The sequence below is a fragment of the Syngnathoides biaculeatus genome, chromosome 13 (assembly GCF_019802595.1).
Source record: "Syngnathoides biaculeatus isolate LvHL_M chromosome 13, ASM1980259v1, whole genome shotgun sequence".
Taxonomy (NCBI): Eukaryota; Metazoa; Chordata; class Actinopteri; order Syngnathiformes; family Syngnathidae; genus Syngnathoides; species Syngnathoides biaculeatus.
In genome coordinates, this window is record NC_084652.1 from 17,731,636 (window position 1) to 17,756,362 (window position 24,727).

The 24,727-nt window shown below is 45.4% G+C and overlaps 1 protein-coding gene across 2 annotated transcripts in view; it reads right to left on the reverse strand.

The window, feature by feature from the left end:
• LOC133511222 (receptor-type tyrosine-protein phosphatase N2-like) overlaps nucleotides 1–24,727 on the reverse strand; it is a 115,186-nt gene that overhangs the window by 72,907 nt on the left and 17,552 nt on the right. For both annotated transcript variants that reach the window (XM_061839947.1, XM_061839946.1), the window contains exon 11: nucleotides 18,321–18,400. In XM_061839947.1, coding sequence (XP_061695931.1) covers nucleotides 18,321–18,400 — 80 coding nt within the window. The remainder of the gene's footprint in view (nucleotides 1–18,320; nucleotides 18,401–24,727) is intronic.

Sequence of the window (24,727 nt, forward strand, 5' to 3'; positions counted from 1 at the left end):
GTTCAATTCCAATTCGAGCCCCGCCTGTGTGGCGTTTGCATGTTCTCCCTGTGCCTGCATGGGTTTTCAACCACATCCCAAAAACATGGAACATTAATTGGACCTCAGTGTGATTGTGCGTGTGACTGTTGTCTGTCTCCATGTGCCCTGCGATTGGCTGGTGACCAGTTCAGGGTGCACCCTGCCTCCTGCCCACTGACAGCTGGTATAGGCTCCAGCACTAACGTGACCCTTGTGAGGATAAGCGGCAAAGAAAATGGAAAGATGAATGGATAGTTGTTCCAATACTTTTGTTCAATTCCCATGTTTTATTTTGTGTCCCAATAAAATTGTCTGCATTTTCTATTCGTTTTCACTTCCTGTAAGTCTCCAAATACTTTTTTCGATATTTCATCTCATTTCACGTCTTCCAGATGTTCTAATACATACAGCATGTGTCATTGACATTTGAGGGGATTTTTATTTATTTTAAGTTTCCTACTCCATTTCCATATTTTCTTCACCTTGTCACTCCCTAAAACAGTCCTAATACTTTTGTTCGAAATATGTTGTGTTTTGACTTCCTGTGTGTGTCCCAATGATTATGTCCACGCACCACAGTTTTCCTTTCAGACACTCACAGGTAAAGTTGCAAATTGAGCAGTGACCCTTTTTCCACCTGCGGGCTTGTTTCTTCTTCTCGCCACCGCTGTGCACAAACACATTAACACCCGCATCAACATCATTAACAGCGCCCGCAGGCCCGCACAGCAGTGATGCTGGCGTTGTCGCTAATTCCGCGTTGAGATCTCGGCACCACATCTCATCCTGCGGCTCTTTGTCAGCAGCAAATTATCAGGTGATTTACTTTTAAAAAGCGGCTTCAGTGTCATCCATCTTCAAATTATAATGCCGTGAACCCAAATCCCTGCACATTATCACGTAAGGGACCAGTGGCGCCGCCAAAGACAGAAGTTCAAGGTTGGACTGATTGCAATGATGTCTCCAAACTGACGGCAACCGTGCAAAATATAGGGCAGGGCCACCATACTTTTAGATGGTCAGCTGTGTGAAAGACACCAACACGGAATGGAGGAACGAGGGCCACCCGGCAATTTCTGATTGAGCAGTATTTGTCACGCACCAACGTTGCACGGGCCGACCCAAATGCAGGACACTGAGACGCGGACATGATATTCAGTGGGTTTTATTATAAACGAAAGCTGTGCATGACAACACAGTCCAAGAAGGCAGGATCCGAAACAAAAGAAATAATGTCTGATAACTACGAGTCAACTAAAGACCATAACCAAAAGCGTGACTGGACTATAATGGCGCACTAGCAGAGTAACCCTGGATGCAGGAAAGCATACTCAACAAACTGGCAAAAACCAGTGACAAAACTCAAACTTAAATACATTATCTAATCACAGTGCCCCATGTGACACAGTTGGGTGTCAGAGATGAAACCGCTCGGAGCGGTGGCCAGGCCACGCCACGCCCCTCTTGGCCGTCGTCCAGCCTTGCTCATGACAATATTGCTGGTTTGTGTTGAAAAGATACCGAGAAATATTGGAGGATCAAAGGTGATCTCCAATTTCCTGGTAGCTACTTTCCCACTTCTGGTGTATTAAAGAAGATAAAAGAGAATAGAGGCAAAAATACTTCCTAGTAGTATATTTACCATATCACTGGTCTGTAAGAAAGCTACAAACACAGAATGGTTGGACCTGTCAATCTGGTGGCAGCCCCTTTCATACTCTAGGTCAAAGCACAATTTTTCCACAATCGTTTCGTCTGTGTGAATGGTATTGATGGGAGGTTGAAGGAAACCTGCTCAATTTTTTTTGGTATTGTTGATATGTGTCAAAGGTACTGAGAAGGAATGGCCGGATAAGAGTCACCTGCTAATTTTATAAGCTGCCCCCTGAAATTTCACGAGAAAGTGTAACAAGTATTGAAACTGATTGTGGGTCTGAGGGTGACGCAGCAATTTCATTGTAGCCCCTTTCGCTCTGCCTGCCAAAGACAGATTTTTCCAGATTTGCCTGTCTGTGTGAAAGATATCTATGTTGATTTTGGAGATTAGAGGGACTTGGCAATTTTCTCGTAACCCGTTACACACAGCCTGAGAAAGCAAGGTACTCCGCAATTCCCTTGTCAGTGTGAACGGTATCCAAATTCAATGGGGTAAAAAGGGCGACCAGCCAATTTTCAGTAAGCCCCCTTCACAATGCCGAGTGTGTGTGTAGGCCCGTGCGTGTGTACACATTAGCCAGTCCAAGGAATCCAAGGTGACCTGCTTAGCGATGCCGGTTCCGCTTGTCGCTGTAAATACTGCCGCGTGTCCGTCATGGTGGGTTTACATTCCAGACAGCATGCGACCAGGAAACGGCGAGATAATCAACTCTGTCGACATAATCGATGGCGAAGCTTGACCGCAGCCGCATCGGGGACATCACGGTGACACGCTGATGCATTTTGGGAAAATATTTTGGCCTCTATATTCTTTGCATGTATCTGTGTATACAACACTGTTCTATTTATGAATTGCTATCTACAGGGATATTATACAACTAAATATGTGCACTGCTTCTTTGACGAGTATGCGATGTTTACATGCTTTGCATATATTGTACGTAAATAGGAACATTTACATGTTATTCAACCTTTTATGCTGTCCCAGAATACCCAAAATATATTAATTATGCAGTATCACCAAATTTGGCAGTGTCTTCCATAATTCGGTTTTACTGATGTTTTATGTATTACGGTAAACTATAAACTAATCCATGGGATCTTTATATTGGATTTTTTTTTTAAAGGTGCAGTTATAAATACAAATAAAATACAATAGGAATATTGTCCCCATCAAGTAGGCTATGATAAAATGCATAATTACACAAATCATGAAATGAAAAATATTTTCAGTGAAATAACATTTAAGGTGTACTAATAGATCAATTATAAAAGAACTTAAAATACATTTATTAAATAAAACATTTACTTGTTAATATGTGTTAATGAAACCTGTAATTATTGTTATAAAAGTTATAAAATTAAAATATATTTTATTCCTTATGTGTCAAATAATTTTTAAAAAATGATAGAATTACATAAATTACAAAATGGAAAAAAAATTAAGATTTCAAAAAGAAAAAACTTTAACATCATTTAGGTGATGAAAATTATAAAGTATGTTATTTTCCATTTGCACAAACACCTTTTATTTAATATTAGAAGGTGTAGTTATTAGTGGTTACAATAAATTTATTTATTATTACTATAGTACATGTTACTTTTATTCAAAAAATGTTATGAGTAATTAAAATAATAGAATTTATTGATATCAATACTATTTTATTATGAAACATTTTTTTCATTAAAATAATTTTGTTAAAATATACATTAAATGAAAATCCCACCATAGTTTATTTTTTTAATAATAAATGGTATTTTATAAGTGTATAAATGACAAAATATTTAAAACATTTCACAAATAAAATTGTTGTTCTAATATAAAATGTACAGTTGTCAGTAACTAAATATTTAGGATTATTATTCATTAATTCTATTTGCTAAACTAAAACATATTTTTAGCAAAGCAAAACAATTCAAATATTGTTATAATTATAACACTCATCATAATTAAGTGTAACTTATTCAATCTAATTATTAAAACATTAAATAAAAATATATTTAACGGTGGCTCAGCTGGTAGAGCGTTGGCCTCACAGTTCTGAGGTCTCAGGTTCAATCCCGGACCCGCCTGTGTGGAGTTTGCATGTTCTCCCCATGCCTGTGCTGGTTTTCTCTGGGCACTCCAGTTTCCTCCCACATTACAAAAACATGCAACTCTAAATTACCCCTAGGTGTGATTGTGAGTGCAGCTGTTTATCTCCATGTGCCCTGCAATTGACCCCTCCGTGGATATTGCGCAATCCGCGTCACTGACCAATCAGAGGCCAGAGATCTGCATAAACCAAAGCCCGTTTTTGCTCCCGCCATTTTCTCAGACAACATTGCATGGTCCAGGATAGGGTTAGTTAGCGTTTTATCGCGTATTTGGGTTATTTAACAAAAAATATGGTTAAGAGGTGTAGTCACGGACTTTGTAATAGTGACGACAGGTATCCTGAAAGGCTAGTTGGTGGAATTCGATTCGTACCCTTTCCAAAACTGAAGACCCAGTACGAAAAATGCCTCCGATGGATCAAACTTTGTGGAAGACCGCATCATCAACTAAATCCATCTAATATCAACCGGAACAGATGTTTGCACGAAGGTATGCCCTATATTTGATTTTCAATACATGTCTCATATAAATGAATTAGCAGTTCTTCGCTTGCATAACATAGCTACGTGTGAATGATTGACACACTTGATCTGTGTTGAGCGATATTTAGCGATAATCGGACTGCACAAACGTATTGATTTCTTGCTGGCTCGCGGCCGAAGCTTAACCAGACTGTGTTTGCACGAAGATATGCCCTAAATTTGATTTTTAATACACGTCTCGTATAAATGAATGAGACGTTCTCCGCTAGCATAACATTGCTCCGTGTGAATGATTGAATGAAATCAGAAGCATGGCGTCTCTCTCAGTTAAGAATGTATTGTATTTAGAATCTATAATATATCGTTGATTTGAATGAAATCAGAAGCATAGAGTCTGTCTCAGTTCAGAATGTATTGTTTTGTATTTGCCATTTTTACTGTTTGTCTTACGTGAGCACACGTGGCGTGACGTCACTTCAGGAGGCGTGGTTAAGTGCCCTGTACCGAGGGGTCAGTTGGCTTGGGACCAGTTCAGGGTGCACCCTGCCTCCTGCCTGGTGACAGCTGGGATACACTCCAGCACTCCCCATGACCCTCGTGAGGATAAGTGGTGAAGAAAATGGATGGATGGATGGATGGACGGACGGACGGACGGACGGACGGATGGATGGATATTTAACTGTTCATGAGATGACACGATGTGGCGACCCCTAACGGGATAAGCCGAAAGAAACATATTGTTCAGTGTTCATTTCATACTTTCAAATTCTGAAGGTAGAGTTACACCTACATAAGATAGAAAACAATTACACAATATTTGTATTCAATTTAATTAGTTAATATTTTATATGTGTAGCTATGATTAGATAAATTATGAAATTCTTTGAAAAGACATTCAAAGCACATTTTAAATTTTCTTACTATTTCAAATGCAAAACTGTATTGCAAATATTAGGCACATATAATAAAGTTAATCACAGGTGTAATTATATTAACATAACATCTTTTTCTTTATTTTAAGAAATTTTAATAAAAAATTCAAACTTGAATTTGTGTGTCAAATGCAGAGTAAATTGTTAAGGTTTCTAATACCACAGAACCCAGCACGATCGGCCTCTTCTTCTCTGCACCATCCACCGCGATGACAAGGCCCCCAGTGCCAACGAGTGACTTGGCATGAAAACTACAACACTATGCAGCACAATTTTTTTGTGTGTTTCCACGCACCTTTGATTTTCAGTCATGTTTCACATTCACCGTTAGCTTCTCTGCTCTTTGACAACCATCACTGATAAATAACAAAGCTAAAAGACCTCTTTGTGATGCAAAAACACGCACACAGGGGAGAACATGGAAAGGTGAACGCGCGGCTGCCGACGTTGGTGCACAGGAAATTGAATGTGAAACAGCTGAAGAAAACAAAAACAAAACACATCGGACTGCACAAACGTATCGCTTTCTTGCTGGCTCGCGGCCGAAGCTTAACCAGACTGTGTTTGCACGAAGATATGCCCTAAATTTGATTTTTAATACACGTCTCGTATAAATGAATGAGACTTTCTCCGCGAGCATAACACCGCTACGTGTGAACGATTGACACACTTATTCTTTGTTGAGCGATATTTAGCGATGATCGGACTGCACAAACGTGTCGCTTTCTTGCTAGCTCACGGCCGAAGCTTAACCAGACTGTGTTTGACTAAATTTGATTTTTAATACATGTCTCGTGTAAATGAATGAGACGTTCTTCGCTAGCATAACATTGCTACGTGTGAATGACTGAATGAAATCAGAAGCATGGCGTCTGTCTCAGTTAACAATGTATTGTATTGTATTGTATTCGCCATTTTTTATGAATTGTTTGTCTTACGTCAGCGCACGTGGCGTGACGTCACTTCGGGAGGCGTGGTTAAGTGCCCTGTACGGAGGGGTCAATTGACCGCATAGGGGCCGTGCAGGCCAATGCGTCGGTCATGTGATGCAATGGGCGCGTTGTTGGCCACGTAAGCGTGGGAGTCAAAAGAGGCCTTAAGCTATTAACACTTCAAGGTGTTAATGCAACACTTAACGCCTCCTTATTCCTGCCAAGGTGTTAACACACACACCTAAGCACACACAACTGTGTCTGCATGTGTCTTTGTGTGTGTCTGTTTGTGTATTCGAGTTTGTCTGTCTTTGTATGAGTCTATTTGCATAACTTTGAATATGTATTAATGTGTCTGTGATTTTGTATGTTTGTCTGTGCAGAACCTTGGTGCGAGTACCTGGTATGAGTGTCTGGTGCTGACACAGTTACCTTGACAACCAAATCTTGTATTGTGTCATGGTTAATCATGGGAATTTTCAATAGTTTAGAAAAACTGATTGCATCTCAATACACACGCAGACACACAAATACCCTAAAAAAAAAAAAAACAACAACAAAGACAGATGCAGATGCACACAATTATCACAAATCATTGAGAATTCCTGCAATTAATCAAATGAAACACTACAGGATTTGGTTGTCATCATAACAGTACAACCAAGATACACATTCATGACAAAAACATTACTAATCAGGTCACGCTACAGGGTGTGGTTGTCAAGGCAACAGTACTATCATGCCAAGATAAAAAGGCACAAATTGCCGTAATATTAACTGAATTTTAATTAAAAAAGGTTCTGGTTTCGTAAAGGGAACACAGTGAAACTAGTGGTTAGCACATCTGGCTTGAAGTCTCGGGGTTCAAATCTGGGCTTCAGCATTCCTGGGTCCATTTTCAACGTTACCTACATGCTGGGCCAATGAGAGACACCATATTGTCCAACTGTTCTTTGCATTTGCTCTGAAGTCAACTGTCAACCTGTCCGTCGTTTGTGAGCCTTACACTCGATCACAACCAGTCCAGGGTTTTCTCTCAAAAGTTAATGGATGGATGATTGTCAACTAGTAAAAGAGAAAGAAAGAAATTACAAGAGCAAACTGCCCCGAAGCAGCCAATCTAAAAGCGGGGACAGGGCTGGCAGGCAGGGTTTGATGAATTATGTAGAAAAGAAGGAAGTGCAAAGGCAGGGCCACTCTTTGAACACAGGGAGCACTAAATGTCACTCCCAGCCTTTGAAGAGCTTTTGTGTGGTGGACATGAAACAAGCGAGTGGCGGGCGCCGGGGACCAATTGGTCCTGTAAAGCTGACACAGACACTGCTGGAGGAAATCTTTGCGAAGGGAATAATTCACCTCGTTCAAAGGTAATCATTTGTTGTCAATAAAGTTTTGAAGTCTATCTCAAGTTCATAAAAATTACAATGTGCCTGAGCAGATAAAAGCTCCAGGTACCGCACCGATAACTTAAAATGTAACGTATTACTTCATATCAAAACAAATCATATCATGACCTAACAATATATTAGAATAAAAGAACACACACAACATAATAGAGACAAGAAACAAAGCTACATATTTTTAAAACATGTCCTGTGCTGATCTCAAAATTAAAATGTAAAATTCTTCACTACACTGCAAAAACAATTAGCGTTCCACCTATGGTATATAATATAATACAGTATACTGGCATATGGATATACTTTGGACATAGTACCACGTCTGTGTCATGAGGAAGACTTGGCCACTGCCGCGCCACGTCCACGTCCACGTCACGGTAGCGGCTGACACGCTACCGACCAAGTCCACGTCATCGTGGCGACTGACCCGCTGCCACTCCACATCCACGTCACAGTGGCGACAGACTGCCCGGTGAACCACAGCAATGCCTTGGTAGCCACCGATCTTCTACCGAGCCAAGCCCACATTGCGGTGGCAACTGACCCGCTGCCGTGTTACACCCATATCGCGGTAGCGACAGACTTGCAGGTGAACCACGCTCCTGTCCAGCCGGTGGCGAAGGCTCGTCAGCCACCTCATGTTCCTGTCAAGGCACTGGCAAAGGCTTGTCGGCCGCCTCACATTTGTCATGTACCAACGGTGTATGGGCGGACCCAAATGCAGGACATCGAGGCAGAGGCGTGATGTTCAATGTAGTTTATTATGGAAACTGGGCCATACATGGTGCAGCAGTCCAACAAGGCAGAGGTACAGAAACGCTAGGCTAGGCGGGGTCCAAAAGACATGCAGCAAGGTCCAATGACTATGGGGCAAACTAACAACTCAACGGAGAGGATCAAACAAAAGGGCACAGAATCGCTGTGACAAGGGTTACTCTAACTTACGCGTAGAGCGGAGAGTCCCACAGGCAGTGAATGCAACTCACTAACGTAAGGCAACGAACTGGCAAATGCCAGTGACAAAATCTCCAACTTAAATGCCTGTCTAATTACAGTCCCAATATGAAACAGCTGTGAGCGCTGACAGGTGGTGTGGCAATGCCGCTCTTGGCAGTGGCCAAGTGTTGCTCGTGACAGTCTGAGGTATTGTACACGGTTGGTTTTCCAACATCTGTGCCTGCCCTGCAGGTGTTACTTTTCTCTCTAGACATTTATTAAATGACCTGCTAATTTACTATTCATAGGTGCTTACTGTTTGGAGATTTCCTTTAAGTTCACCCAAGCCAAAGTTGAAAATGTTCTGTCTATACACACACACACACAATATATATATATATATATATATATATATATATATATATATATATAGTGAAATTAATAGAGTTAATCACATGGTTAATCTGTGACAAGGATTTTTTTTCTGCCTAAAAAAAAATCCATTATATGTCCTGCCCTACTTTCGATGAACACTTTAAGTCTGTTCATCACGGTGCTATTTGGGGAGCCAAATATTTTTGAGGTGGTACTTTGCGTAAAATTCTGAGAACCACTGTATTATTGTCCATTAGCATGTCTTATCCTGGTAACAGATCATATTGAACAGTCCTTTGATGTGCGGTATGGTAGCAGCATATCGTAGCATTTAGCATCTTATCCTTAAAAGTGAATCATGTTTGGATCTTGTTCTTTTCGTTGCCTTGAGAAACGAGATGGCGGCTGGTGTAGGCTGCTGGGAGGGAGGTGGGGAGGATCTCAGTGAGTGCAAAGGTAATCAAGCCAGGCGCCCCGGAGAGGGGCCCAATCAGTCCACCCTACCGCCTCATCTCATCAGGCCCAGCAAGGATGGTTAAGAACGCGAAGGCATGCTCATCAGGATGGCACGAAATGTCAACATTTTTGCTTTAGTGATGTCACAGGGAGACACAAAAATCTGAATCAGAATCCGAATCTAGCTCGTGACTAATTAATTAGCCACAACTAATCACAGCCACGGCTTCATTACCACGAAGAATATTAGCAAGTTCCACTTGTAATCCCTGTGGGGGGAAAAATGTAAATGATTGACCACTTCCTGCTGGGATTAGAGCACCGCTGAGTTATCAATTACGGCCGAAGCGGGCGAGGGGATTGAAATGAGATTATGAATAATAAATTGCGCCGAGAGGCACCTTGAGAACGTACTCTCACAGTGGGGCTGAGAGATGATCATTATGACATACATTCCAAAACCTTTATTGAGCCAAAGCACATATTTGACATGGGAAATGTCGAAAAAGTGACACTTCTGTACAAACTGAATGTAAATGTTGAAGACTGAGAAATTCATTAAAATGGAACGTGTTTAATCTCCGACCAATTAAGATGCTGGCCAAATTAATCATCCCTTTAAAAAATATATATATATATAATATATATATATATATATATATATATGTAATGTTTTTTTAATAGACAACATGAGACAAATATAATGGCATTAGAACATTCAATTTATAAAAATGCCAGAAAATGTTTGTTTTTATCTTGCCATAAACTAAAAGGTCCACTGTCAAGAAATGCATGATTTTTAATATGTTAATAATGAAAAAAACGTCAGCTGGTATGGACCCATCCAGTTTTTCACCACAAAACATGATTTTGACGTATATGGCTTTTTGTAACTCCTGCCATGAAAATCCTCTCGAGGGATTTGTTTTTGAGAAGAAGCAGGAAGTGATATACAGAGCTGTAGTGCACTCAGTCAGGCTCATATGTTTCTATTAGTTTTACCTGTGGGAAAGTGGCTCTTCCTTGGTGTTACCCAAAATGCCGGGTCGTTGTATTGCTGGATATTGCTCGATTATGCGGGAGGATGGAGTCGCTCTTCATACTTTTCCAAAAGACCCAGTTCGTGAAAAATGGATTCCACAGGTGCAAAGGACGAGAGCTTCGTGGGTTCCAAATGACACGTAGGTGTGTATACAGTTACTAAATAAATAAATAAATAAATAAATTGTTCAGGGGGACGTAATCCGTAACTCAGGGGTGCTAAATGTTTGGATGTGCCACCACGGCAGCTCGTTGCGGCACCAGGCGGCGGTGGCTCATCTCCGCCATGGAGGTGGATCGGACGGGGAGTAGGTTTGGCCGCGGCGTCATCGTCGCTCGCGGGCTGGCGTTATCACCGCCATGGAGGTGGATTGGACAGGGAGGTGGTTTGGCCGTGCCGTCGCCGCTGCTCGCGGGCGGCGCCGTCGCTCACGGCCACGAGCACTGTTGTTCATTGCCGGTGCGGAGGTGGATTGTGCGGGGAGGTGGTTTGGCCGCACGCAGTTTGACCGTGATCCGCATATCATCTAAATATGGCTTGGAACGTAAGGGTAATATTCTCTCGTTTGTGAGATGTTCTCTTCTTCGAAAAGAGCTTCCGTGTCAGAAGGGGTGTAAGAAAATCCAAATAACTCTGTTGTCCAAGCGTCTCCCATCGTAGATGGCACAGCGTATTTTCAATGGCGAATGTCCCAGGGTGACATCACGGACAGAGGATGCAGCCAATATGGCTACCACTTGAATGCCAAATGAGACTTCTGCAACTTTGCGCATGGATGACGCGCTCTCCGCTCATATTTATTTTTTCGTACAGACATTGAAGTGAATAATATTATATGCATTTGACACTTGACCTTTAAATACTAAAGTACAAAGTATTGTAAAACTGTCAAATGTGCCTGCAATCCATATCTTTATGGTTTTAATAAAGTTATTCATTAATGTTGCAATAATGTTCATTATATTGTTTAAATGAATGGGGCGATTAGGCGGCACAGTGCAGGACTGGTGAGCATATCTGCCTCACAGTTCTGAGGACCTGGTTTCAAATTCGGGCTCCAATATGTGAAGTTTGCATGTTCTCCTCTGGATAGATGGAAAGTGTACAGTAATAACATCCCTCCATCCATTTTCTTAGCCGCTTATCCTGAGACCTGGAGCCGATCCCAGCTGTCAACGGGCAGGAGGCAGGGTACACCCTGAACTGGTTGCCAGCCTATCGCAGGGCACATGGAGACAGACAACAGTCGCACTCACAATCACACCGATTCCAATTAATGTGTCCAATTAATTTTGCATGTTTTTGGGATGTGGGAAGAAACTGGAGGACCCGGACAAATCCCACATAGGTACGGGGAGAACATGCAAACTCCACACAGGCAGGAACGGATTGAACCCTGGTCCTTAGAAGTGTGAAGTTAACGTTCTACAGCTGCGCCACCGTGCTGCACACTAATAACAATTATATGTAATGTAAATAATTAACCATTTTACTGCCAAAATTCAGGGCTCCTCCTTCATTGAGATGGCCTAACTACCTTAGTAAGCAGCAGAAATATGAGTAATTCTTTGCAGAGGATAAAGAAAATACCCCAATGAATACTGTTACTTTATCAGTGTACGTGTTGCTGAAGATTTTGCGTTTAAATATATGTTGCTTAAAACATTATAAACATTATTCATTAGCCTGTCTATGGCATCAATAAGATCGTGGACTTTAGTGCAGAATCATGTGTTTAAATGTGAAAATCTTTTGGACAAATGAGTCACTACTACCAGCCAAAGTGTTGCTTGTTCTGGAGTGAGTTGAGTCACTGTCACTATACAGCACTTGTATCTCAGATTTTTGTCAAAGCAAAAATGTATCCAAAAAAAGGCTTTTATGTCAAAAAACTCAAATCGGGTCACTCATTACTCAAGACACCACACTATGGCCATTATGCCTTTACTACACTGGCCGCCTTCAAACGCCGCACAAGGTCAGGAAACAACAATTTGATGGCATTACACGCTCATACATTTTCTCTGCATACATACATAATACGAGGAGGTGTCAGCGAGAACCCAAAGTGAGCGAGATGAAACACATTACTTGCACCTAAATTACGTTTGGCGTTTTGACGAGGGATTTTGCAGGGCTGAAGGTCAGCCTGTCAGTTTCCCATCTATGCTAATCCGCCCAGGGAAGATGAGATGCGAAGAGGACAACACCCCAAAAGAGGAGATCTCAAACACCCCGACACACACAAGTGAGTTGACTTCAGAGAAAGCTTCAAATACAATGCCAATTGAGTGAAGTAGGAAAAAAAAAAAGTTTTTCAAGTTACAAGCTGTCGCTTGGTCTTATTATTTTTTTTAAACTTCCAATGAAAACGTGTTGTTACAAGGGACCTTTTCAATGACTACTTTATACTTTTATCCATCCACCCATTTCCCTTGCCACTTATCCTCACGAGAGTCACGGGGAGTGCTGGAGCCTATCCCAGCTGTCAAAGGGCAGGAAGTAGGGTACACCCTGAACAGGTTGCCAGCCAATCGCAGGGCACATGGAGACAGACAACAGTCGCACGCACAATCACACCTAGGGGCAATTTAGAGTTTACAATTAATGTTGCATGTTTTTGGGACGTGGGAGGAAACCGGAGCACCTGGAGAAAACCCACACAGGCACGGGGAGAACATGCAAACTCCAGACAGGCGAGACAGGGATTGAACCTAGGTCCTCAGAACTCTAAGACCAACGCTTTACCAGCTGATCCACCGTGCCGCCTTTTTTACTTTTAGTTGAGTCATATTATTCTAAAGTACAAAACACACAAAATAAATGGAATGCTCCTACAAACCTGAAAACTGAATAAAATCTTCATTTGCTTTTTCTATGAGTGAAGGGGTGGGGGGTCAATTAAAATCAGGAATTGGATAGTTGTGGCAAAAAATCTTGGGATTTTGACGGCCACATCGTCTGGTACTAACAGATGCTGTCGGATCAGAGGGCACCTCACCCACCTCAAGTGCTAGTTGAGCTGCTTCTTATTGTGACCCTGACCTCTGGCCTCTCCTCAAGGGCCCGTTCTCACAGCCGTGACGCACTGTTGGACTTCACCCCCACTCCCCTTGTTCCTTACGTCATCCTCCCAGATAAAAGGTCAGTACCATTCCTAATCCCCGTGAATTCCACAATACCGGGGGCACGAGGGCACGATACGGGTGTCAACATCACTTTGTAATGCAGCATATATATATATATATATATATATATGGACCCAAATGCACGACCCCAGAGAGAGCAGACAGTACAGAGGAAACCTTTATTCGGTCCAAGGTCTGAGATCAGGCAGACAGTCCAAACAATCAGAAGTAATAGTACGGCAGGCATACGAGGGTGGTCAGTGGACAGGCGTGGGTCGGTGCACGGAGAGCAGAAGTCGGGCAAACAGGCGTGCGGGAACGAGGCATCAAGGACGACGATCTAGCGGAGGACAAGTCGTCCCCCAAGTCCTATATATACTGGGCGTCATCAACTGTAACACGGTGCAGGTGTGCTCTGACTAATTGGCTGGCCAAGCCCAGCCTGGGCAGGAAGCCAGGAGCATGACAGTACCCCCCCCCCCCCCAACGGCCAGCTCTGGACGGCCCAGGAGCATCAGGGTGAGCCACGTGAAAGTCCCTGATGAGGGAGCGGTCCACGACGAAGCGGGAGGGGATCCAGGAGCGCTCCTCCGGGTCATATCCCTCCCAGTCCACCAGGTACTGGACCCCCCTTCCTCTGCGGCGGGAAGAAAGCAACCGGCGCACAGTATACACCGGCCCACCGTCGACCATGCGGGTGGGCGGGGGGGGGCTTGACCGGAGGAGCCAGCGACGAAGTGCGATTCGGGCGAAGTCTGCTGACGTGGAACGTAGGGTGCACCCTCATCGACCTGGGCAGTTTGAGCGAGACGGCGACCGGGTTAATGATCTTGGAAATCAGGAACGGGCCAAGGAACCTGGGAGCAAGTTTGCGCGATTCCGTCCGCAGCGGGAGATCTTTGGTGGAGAGCCACACTCGCTGTCCCACTCTGAGCTCTGGTGCGGCCCTTCTCTTGCGGTCCGCTCCGGCCTTGTAGGCGCTCCTCATACGCAGCAGTGTCCTCCGAGCTGCTTCCCAGGTCCGTTTGCAGTGTCGTACCACGGCCAGGGCCGACGGGACCGCGGAGTCTGTGGCCAGTGGAGAGGAAACAGGGACGGACGATAGCCATGCACGACATGGAGTGGAGCCATACCTGTTGAGGCGGAGGGTAGAGAAATGTGGGCATACTCCACCCACTTGATGTGCTGGCTCCACGTGGTCTGGTCCCTGGATGCCAGACATCGAAGACCGGTCTCTAATTCCTGATTTATCCTCTCAGTCTGGCCATTAGACTCTGGGTGATGACCGGATGTCCGACTAGCTGAAGCCCCGATGAGGTTGCAGAACTCCTTCCAGAAACGGGCGCTGAATTGCGGACCCCTGTCCGAAACGATGTCCTGGGGTAGCCCGTGGTAACGGACGACCTCATCTAACACCAGCTGGGCTGTCTGCTTGGCCGACGGGATCTTCGGAAGCGGCACGAAGTGGACCATCTTGGAGAAACGGTCCACTACGGACAGCACCACTGTGTTCCCTTGGGAAGGCGGCAGGCCGGTGACGAAGTCCAGCGCGATGTGTGACCACAGACGAAAGGGGGTGGACAGGGGTCGCAACTCACCAACAGGCCGTAGGCGGGAAGTCTTATTGGCGGCACACACCGGGCAGGCGTTGACTAACTCCCTTACGTCCTTGCTGAGGTTAGGCCACCAGAACCTTTGTTCGGCCACTGGACGCGTCTTCGCCATACCCGGGTGGCAGACCGTCTTGTTGGTATGGGCCCAGTTGATGACGTCTCCCCGCAGAGATGGAATGACGAAAAGGCGGCCCGACGGACAATCCGCGGACGGTGGCGTCTCTCCCAGGGCCTCCTTCACCCGCGACTCGACCACCCAGGTGAAGCCGGACACGAAGCACGCCGCTGGCAGGATAGTAGCGCCTTCTGAATCCGTGCGTCCTCCCTCGTGGATCCGCGAGAGTGCATCCAGCTTGCCGTTCTTGGAGGCTGGGCGGAAGGACACCGTAAAGCGGAAGCGGGTGAAAAACAGGGCCCACCTGGCCTGACGGGCGTTCAACCTCTTCGCAGACTTCAGGTATTCAAGGTTCTTGTGGTCCGTGAAGACAAAAAACGGTACTTGCGAGCCCTCTAGCCAGTGCCGCCACTCCTCCAACGCGTTCTTGACTGCCAGCAGTTCCCGATCTCCCACGTCCTAGTTCCTCTCTGCCGGGGTCAGCTTCCTAGACAGGAACGCACACGGGTGGATCCTTCCGTCCCTGGGACTCCTCTGCGACAAGACTGCTCAGATTCCTGAATTAGATGCATCCACCTCCACCACAAACTGGTTATCTGGGTCCGGAACAATGAGAACGGGCGCAGTAGTGAAACTTGTCTTTAGCCTGCCGAAGGCCTCCTGGCAAGTCCCGGACCACGCGAAGGTGGTGTGTGGCGAGGTGAGCGCATGCAGAGGAGCGGCCACGGAACTGAAGTTCCTTATGAACTTCCTATAGAAATTGGTAAATCCCAAAAACCTCTGTACGTCCCTCCTGTTGGCGGGGGTAGGCCACCGCAGCACTGGGTCGACCCTCCCGGGGTCCATCCGTATCTCTCCCTCAGCCAGGACGAAGCCCAGGAAGGACACAGATGCCCGATGGAACTCACACTTCTCCGTATTCACGTACAATTGGTGCTGCAGAGACGCCGGAGCACCTCTCTGACTTGTTGAATGTGAGAGGTTAGGTCTGCCAAAAAGATGAGAATTTCATCCAGGTATACTAAGACAGATCTATTCAGAAACTCCCGAAGCACGTCGTTAATGAAGTTTTGAAAGACGGCCGGGGCGTTTGTCAGTCCAAAAGGCATCACAAGATACTCATAGTGCCCTGTGGGGGTGTTGAACGCAGTCTTCCACTCAACTCAATGGCGCAGTCGGAGACGTAGTGACATCCTTGACGAATCGTCATGAGCGAGGACGCCGCCTGGCGTTCCGGAGCCGCGTACTGGAAAACCTGGGTGAGCACGCAGACGAACCTCGTCCATGAACGGCAGATCTCCGAGTTACGACTCCACTCGGCAGTGGCCCACGCCTCCGCCCTCCTCGTCATGTGGGAGATGACGAAGGCAATACGAGAACGGTCCGTGGGAAAAGCGGCCGCTTGCAGTTCAAAATGGAGATCGCACTGAACGAGAAAAGGCTTGACGTTCCCCAAGTCGCCTGAGAATCGTTCCGGTCGGGAGAGCGGGGTAACGCCACTAAAGGGGAGCTCCATGGAGAACGGTGCAGGCGGAAACGGTGGTACCGGTGGAGTGGCCACCATTGGCGTGGCAACCACGCTAGCCTGGGAGGTTAGCCACAGCTCCAGCCGGGTGCAGATCTCATGGAGCTTCTTGTTGGTTTCCTGGAGAGCAGCCTCTTGCTCGACCAGGCGTTTGCCCTGAACTTGCAGCGCACGGCGGATGGCTTCGGAGTCGGCTGGGTCCATGTTTTGGCTAGATCGTTCTGTCACGAAACGGGGCTCGAGGGTGGACCCAAATGCACGACCCCAGAGAGAGCAGACAGTACAGAGGAAACCTTTATTCGGTGCAAGGTCTGAGATCAGGCAGACAGTCCAAACAATCAGAAGTAATAGTACGGCAGGCTTACGAGGGTGGTCAGTGGACAGGCGTGGGTCGGTGCACGGAGAGCAGAAGTCGGGCAAACAGGCGTGCGGGAACGAGGCATCAAGGACGACGATCTAGCGGAGGACAAGTCGTCCCCCAAGTCCTATATATACTGGGCGTCATCAACTGTAACACGGTGCAGGTGTGCTCTGACTAATTGGCTGGCCAAGCCCAGCCTGGGCAGGAAGCCAGGAGCATGACATTTTCCAGCTAATCGTAGGGCACAGAAAAACAAACCATTCGCACTGACAATCACACATGGGGGGCAATTTAGAGTCTCCAATGAATGCATGTTTTTGGGATGTGGGAGGAAACCCATGCAGGCACGTGGAGAACATGCAAACTCCACACAGGCTGGTCCTGGAATCGAACCCCAGTCCTCAGAACTGTGAGACAGATACTCTAATCAGTCAGTCACTGCGCTGCCCAAATAGATTAGTAAATTGTTATTGTTTTCTGATTAATCATTATATTACAAAATAATTGGGATTATTATTTTTTTACATTACTATTAAACTATTATTACATATTTATATGATCATTGCATTGTGACGTTCTTTTGAATTCATCATGTTATCACATTGTTAAATTATTACAGTCATCCAAACTGTTTATCCTATCCATTCATTACGGGATTACCATGTTATTAGACTATCGTCATAATATTCCTGCTTTAATATTCATTTATTAATACATTATTACAAATCAATTACATCTATGCAGTTTACAAGACATACTGAATGATCTCTAGATGTAGCTTTTTGTTGTTCTTCTTTCGGCTTGTCCCTTTCGGGGTCGCCACAGCGTGTCATCTCAGATGAACGCACATATATGTTTGGCACAATTTCTACGCCGGATGCCATTCCTGACGCAGCCCTTCTCAGGGAGTGGAGCCACCAGTGGGATATGAACCCACAACCCCTGGTTTACCAAACCAGTGCTCTAACCACTGAGCTTACGGGGCCTCAGATGTAGCTTTTTGAACTCATTTATACATTAAACAAAATATTCCTGTACATCTGGGCTCAATATCGTCCATTATATTTACAGTACAAACAGTACTCATCATAATATTCTAAAGTACTTGAAAATCATTGCTGAAATGTATTTGTTTGTTTGTTTATTTATTTATTTTAATTGGTCATAGTTTCCCAAAAGTAGTTTTCTTTAGATTTCACACACACAGATGACTCACAAGTGAAGATTCTAAAAGCAAATGTGACTTACCTGCCACTCGAGCCAAATCCGCCGTGCTGACATTCTGCCGGTTGGGTCTCAATTTGAACGTCACTGCTGGGCTCACTACCCTGCAGAATAACAAACACATACAAAAAACACACAATTACAACTAAAATTTGATTTTTATGACTGAAAGAATGTCATTGTCATTTGCTTCTTCTACAAAGCAAAGGGCAGACAAATCCATCAAATTTGTAAATCAGATTTTTGTACCCTTTGTCCAATTATCACAATTATGAGTGCAGCTGCTGCACCTAGTGGTGAAGTTGTAAATTGCCTCATGCCTAACCCTAGCTCAAAAAATGTCATCAATGTACAAACTTAGTATATTCATTTTGTGTACAGCACTTCCTTTACTCATCTTTTTTGTCATACTTTTTAGAGTTCCACTTTCAACTGGTATTTGTGGCACTGTCCACCGTTTTGCTTTGCTTTGCTTGTTTAATTTGTTCCGTGGGAAAACTCGTAACTCAATATAGTCATAGATCAATTATCCCGATTGATTTTTCAACGCTCAAAAAAAAAAAAAAATCTTATTTTGGGATACGTCTCATGTACAGTTCGTCTGTGGCAAGCCATTACTTTTGCTTTTTTTTCTTGGAGAGTTGTGCTCTACCCAAATAAATGAGGCGGCGCCAAAAGCGTGCGTGTGGTCGGCCGCCCAATTCGATTAACCTTTTCCTCCTATCGCAGTAATTCCCGCTAAAATGGAGCCCGCGGCGAGATGGATTGCCGCGCCCGCCTAGGATGCTTTTGTGGCGAGAGCAACGTTGGCTGCACCGGCCGGCAATGAAATACGAGTGGTGTGGCGTTGAAAGGAGCCGGGTCCTCCCAGATGCCAGAAATGCATCCAGTGTTCTGGCCGGTTTGCCAACAAGTTTGCCAGCTTCATGGACTGCAATGGTGTGCTCAGTTGGAAGAGCACACAAGCTGTTCATCATTATCATCGTACACACTCACCACACTTGACCTTTCTCTGGAACACTTACTTCATTAACACTGTTCTTACAAAACTTCTTTTGTTTCACACTTTCCTTTTTTACATGTTCCTTCATAATGAAACCATACAATTAAACCCACAGAAAAAATATATATTGGTTAAAGCAGATTTTCTAAATACTTTGTGGTACAAGTTTTATTTTAAGCATTTTTTTTAATGTAGCTAATTAGCTATCACGGCAAAATGTAACTCATGTCCATGGAAACAGCCAATGATGCTTCATGACATATTGAATTGCAAACCAATACATATGAAAGCATCAAAAAAAGGGGAAATTTTTAAATATTATGTGCACTGGGAGCAAAGCAGCACAAAGATTCATCATGTGAATGACGTCCTCCATATTGAAGCCGAGGCAAACGCCATGAAGGAAAATCACTCACGTCCAATTGATGGATCGCAATGTTCTGCATTATAAACATACTTTTTGGTATTTCAGGTCTGTGACAGTGCTGGGAATCACTGCGTAGCCACTGTATATAAGTCATTATTAAATAATTTGGGAGTATTATTAATATGTGAATCGTGGTCAACTACAGGGTTCCCTTGCTAGTTCATGCTTCACTTTTTGCGGCTTCAGCGCTTTGCACCCCCCCCAATCACCCCCCTCTTTGGAAAAGGAACCTTGTAAAAATACAGCCATATTGGCATATTGCAGGAAGGTGTTCTGATACAAGGCTCGTGATTGGTCCCCGGCGCAGCATCGACCAATGAGAGGATGTGTGGATCTATCTCGTGAGCATCATCAAAGTTTCACCCAGCAACTTCCATTCCATCCTCTCCTTTGTCCTTCCTTTCCGCCATTTTCGTCTACACTGTTGACTGCGCAATAATCCCCTGGAGGACGAGACTTTTTGGCAAGGAAAGGTTGGTATGTAAATTTCAAAAACGTTACAGCCTCAGAGGCGTGCGGTTTCAATTCACTTGCATGTATTCGCAGGCACACAACCCTGGGACTCTTTGGCTGGGCGTGGGGCCACTCATTGTTTGCAACAAATAATGCTCCCATCATGCTTCGTGGCAGTATGGGGTCCTGAGTGCTGCAAAGCATGCTAGGTGTTAAATAGCGTTTAAAGTGCATGCATGTTTCGTGGCAACTATTTCAAGGGTCATTATTTTATTTGTTTTATTATTTGCTAGTTATGCTATTCTGTTTGCTGTGGTGTGATCATTTTAGTTTCGATGTGACACCGTGAGTAATTACCTGCCTACACGGGCAATGTAAGCTACTTCTGCTTCGACGTGAAATACAATTGTTCCTCACTCACTCACCAATGAGCGCCATCATATGGTAGTTTACATACACACTAAAACACGTGCCGGTATGCATGTTGATGGTGTAACAAGTGTGTATCAAAACTGCATCCATTATTTGCGGATTTTTGTTATTCACGAGGGTGTAAGGAACACAATGCCAGTGAATAACGGGAGAACACTGTCTACCACTTAACCTTTGCAGAGTTCTTCAATAAAGAAAAATGACTTTAATCGTACAATCCCTTTATCATCTTTAGAGAGAGCCAAAGTCATGACCTGTGCCCTGCAGTTCCTCCGTTGGAGCTCGGGTGGCACTTTGCGTCTTGTCCCTAACTCTGTCTCTCTCAAGTCTGTAATCAGCATCACCTTGGCCATCAACATCCCAAAAGTGCTTATCTGAGATTCTGCCCAATGTCCCCCCCCCCCACCCCTTTGCTGTCACCTGTGTGACATGACCCCTCATCCCATGTAGACGTTACATCACCTCAACTCACCTGTGAGTTAATGTAGCTCAGAGAATCTGATGCGCTAACCTCAGTCACAGTGATGTCATCATCAAGATTGGATCATACCAAATGTTCTAGGAAATAGTGTGTGAGTCATAGTGTGGGCGTGAAATGGATGTTTGGGTCAAATGTTGCAGGCACTTTGCTGCAACCGACAGGAAGATGGTGACGCTAGGGTCGCCTCTGATACACAGTACAAAATACGGTAGAAAGAAAATAAATGAAATGAAGCCGAGAAAAAGTCTCCACAGATTGTGACATACAAGCTTATAAGGCTGGGCGATCAATCAATTTAATCCATAAATCTTTTCTTGGGGGGCCACCGATTTTTTTTTCTGGCCAAATTACCCCCCCCCCCCCCACACACACACACACTAATTTGTGGTTATCCTGCAGCTCTGCACACTTTTTGGCTTTAACATGAAAGCAGTTATTTTGCTCTAGATACACAGGTATCAAACTCAAAAGTTCACAAGCCAAATAAAGCCTAATTTGTTGTTACAAGGGTATGACGATGAAAATCCTACCATACCAGATATAATAATCAACAAAACATGTTTGCCTTTGTTTGAATATGAAATAAATCAAAATTTTGTCAACGTTTTACAAAACAACCGAAGATTTCTTAAGACTATTTTGCAACACGGCTCCCGTTTGATGTCTCAGCGTCCCCTGAACCCCAGTCTGGTGGCCATCCAGGCCACCAAACGTGAGGCGTCCGGGTGGACAGGTCAGGAGGACGACCCGGACGCCAAGCACCAGGGTCCCCACGGGGTGATTCGGGCGGACGACTTCTGTGAGGAACCAAACGACGAAGCAGGAACCAGAACGAGGCAGGCCACTGCTCCGGGCGAGAACCTCCCACGCCGTGGTTGCAAGACGACCAGGGATTGGTCGCCACCGAGGCTTGGTCAGTAGGCAGCCGTGGATTGGTCACCAACGAGGCCAGGTCATGAAGCGGCTGGGAGCCATCTGGAGCGAATAGGATGATGGAAAGAAGGACCAGAGCCATGACCGCCACCATTACCATCACAGCCATCCCGAAGTCTCTCCAGCTCCGGAGTGGCTCCACAGAACTCCCCACCTCCTCCTGGACAGCAACGTGAGAATGCAGCGAAACCATCGCCGCCACCTCCTCCTGGACAGCAACGTGAGAATGCAGCAACACCATCGCCACCTCCCCCTGGACAGGAACTTGAGAAGGTGGTGGCACCCTCGCCACCTCCTGGACGGGAACATATGGACTTGCCCGTCGCCGTCGGAGCAGGAACGGGGAGTGACCACTGGTACTCCAGGGCACGGACAAGAAGCGGCTGTGGAGACGTCCCCACCTCCTGGACAGCAACGTGAGGCAGCATCGGATCGGTCCCCACTGCCACGTGAGCTTGCAGTGCATTCGTTGAAACAGCAACGTGGGCGTGGCGTGGTGGCGAATCCGTTTCCAGGGCAACGTGAACGAGCGTCGGCAGAGAGTCAGTCGAAACTGACACGTGGGTGTGTCTCGGGAGCGGGTCAGTTCCAACTGCCGCGTGAGCTCTGCTCGGAACAGCCAAAACCTCGACGTGGGAATGGCGAGGAGGTGGGTCAGTTTCCACAGCTACGTGCGCTTGGCAAGGTGGCGAGTCCATTCCCATTGCGACGTGCACTTGGCAAGGTGGCGAGTCCGTTCCCATTGCGACGTGCACTTGGCAAGGTGGCGAGTCCGTTCCCACTGCGGCGTGCACTTGGCAAGAGGGCGGGTCGGTTTCCACGGCAACGTGAACTTGAGTAGGCGGAGAGTCAGTCGAAACTGCTACGTGGGCGTGTCTCGGGAGCGGGTCAGTTCCAACTGCCACGTGAACCTGCGTTAGCAGCGAGTCCGTCGCAGTTGTGACGTCAGCATAGCTCGCCTGGTTCGCCAATCCTTGCCGGACCTGGGCCGTGAGAGCCGCCAATTCGGCGCTCTGCCGCTCTATCTCCGCCCGCATTTCACGGTAGAACGCAACGCGATTTGGCGGCTCCTCCTCCCTCTGATAGAACATTAGACACCTTGCGCCAACTGTTCCATCTCGCTTGGACCCATTTCTTTACTTCCTTACCACACTCACCATTGCTCTGTATTGTTGAGCCCAAGTATTTCAAGTCGTCCAACCTCGCTATCTCTTCTCCCTAGAACTTCACTCTTCCTCCTGCGCCCCTCTCCTTCATGCACATATATTCTGTTTTACTTCGGCTAATCTTCATTCATCTCCTTTCCAGTGCCTACCTCCATCTTTCTAATAGTTCCTCCCCCTGCTCCCACTGCAGATCACAATATCATCTGCAAATATCATGGTCCAAGAAGATTCCAGTCTAACCTCGTCTGTCAGCCTATCCATCACTATCCCAAACAGAAAGGGCTCAGCGTAGAACCCTTATGCAGTCCCACCTCCACCTTAAATTCTTCTGACACACCTAGGGCACATCTCACCGCTGTTCTGCTGCCCTCATACATGTCCTGTATTATTTTAACATATTTCTCCGCCACACCAGACTTGCGCGTGCAGTACCAAAGTTCCTCTCTTGGTACTCTGTCACAGGCTTTCTCTAGGTCTCCAAAGATACAATATAGCTCCTTCTGACCTTCTCTGTACTTTTCCACAAGCATCCTCAAGGCAAATAATGCATCTGTGGTACTCTTTGTAGGCATGAAACCAGACTTTTACTTGCAGATACTTACTTCTGTCCTGAGTCTAGCCTCCACTACTCTTTCACATATTGTGTGGCTCATCACATTTATTCCTCGGTAGTTCCCACAGTTCTGAACATCATCTTTGTTCTTAAAAATGGGGACTAGCACACTTTTCCTGCATTCTTCTGGCATCTTCTCTCCTGCTAGTATTCTATTGAATAAGTTGGTCAAAAATTCCACAGCCACCTCACCAAATTGCTTCCATACCTCCACTGGTATGTCATCGGGATCAACGGTCTTTCCATTCTGTTCAGTGCCTTTCTAACTTCTCCCTTACTAATCAATGGCACGTCCTGGTCATTCACACTTACCTCTTCTACTCTACCTTCTCTCCCATTTTCTTCATTTATTAACTTCTCAAAGTGCTCTTTTCATCTACTTAGCACACGACTGGCACCAGTCAACATATTTCCATTGCTATGCTTAATCACCTGTACTTGCTCCACATCCTTCTCATCTCTATCCCTCTGTCTGGCCAACCTGTAGAGATCCTTTTCTCCTTCTTTCATATCCAACCTGGAGTACATGTCGTCATGTGCCTCTTGTTTAGCCTTCGCCACCTCTACATTTGCCCTACGGCGCATCTCAATGTTGACTTGACCGCAGTGACATCTTTGAAATGTCACCACTCGGTGCGTTTTCCCCACATTAGGCGCGGACGCACTCACGCGCACACGCACACACACACAGTCAACTGGTAACAAACCATAAGTGGGACACACGTTATCAATATTCAGGCAGTAGTTGACGCCAGCGAACTCATTTTCATCCTCATTTGATTGGCAGGCAACGGTGTCATATCCCAGACAAAGCACCATGAGGGCAGGCCTTATTTTACATTTTACTTATCCTTCATTGAACTGGGTAAAACCTTAATGAGAATTAAATATCTTTTCAAAACCCAAGATGCACCAGAAATTAT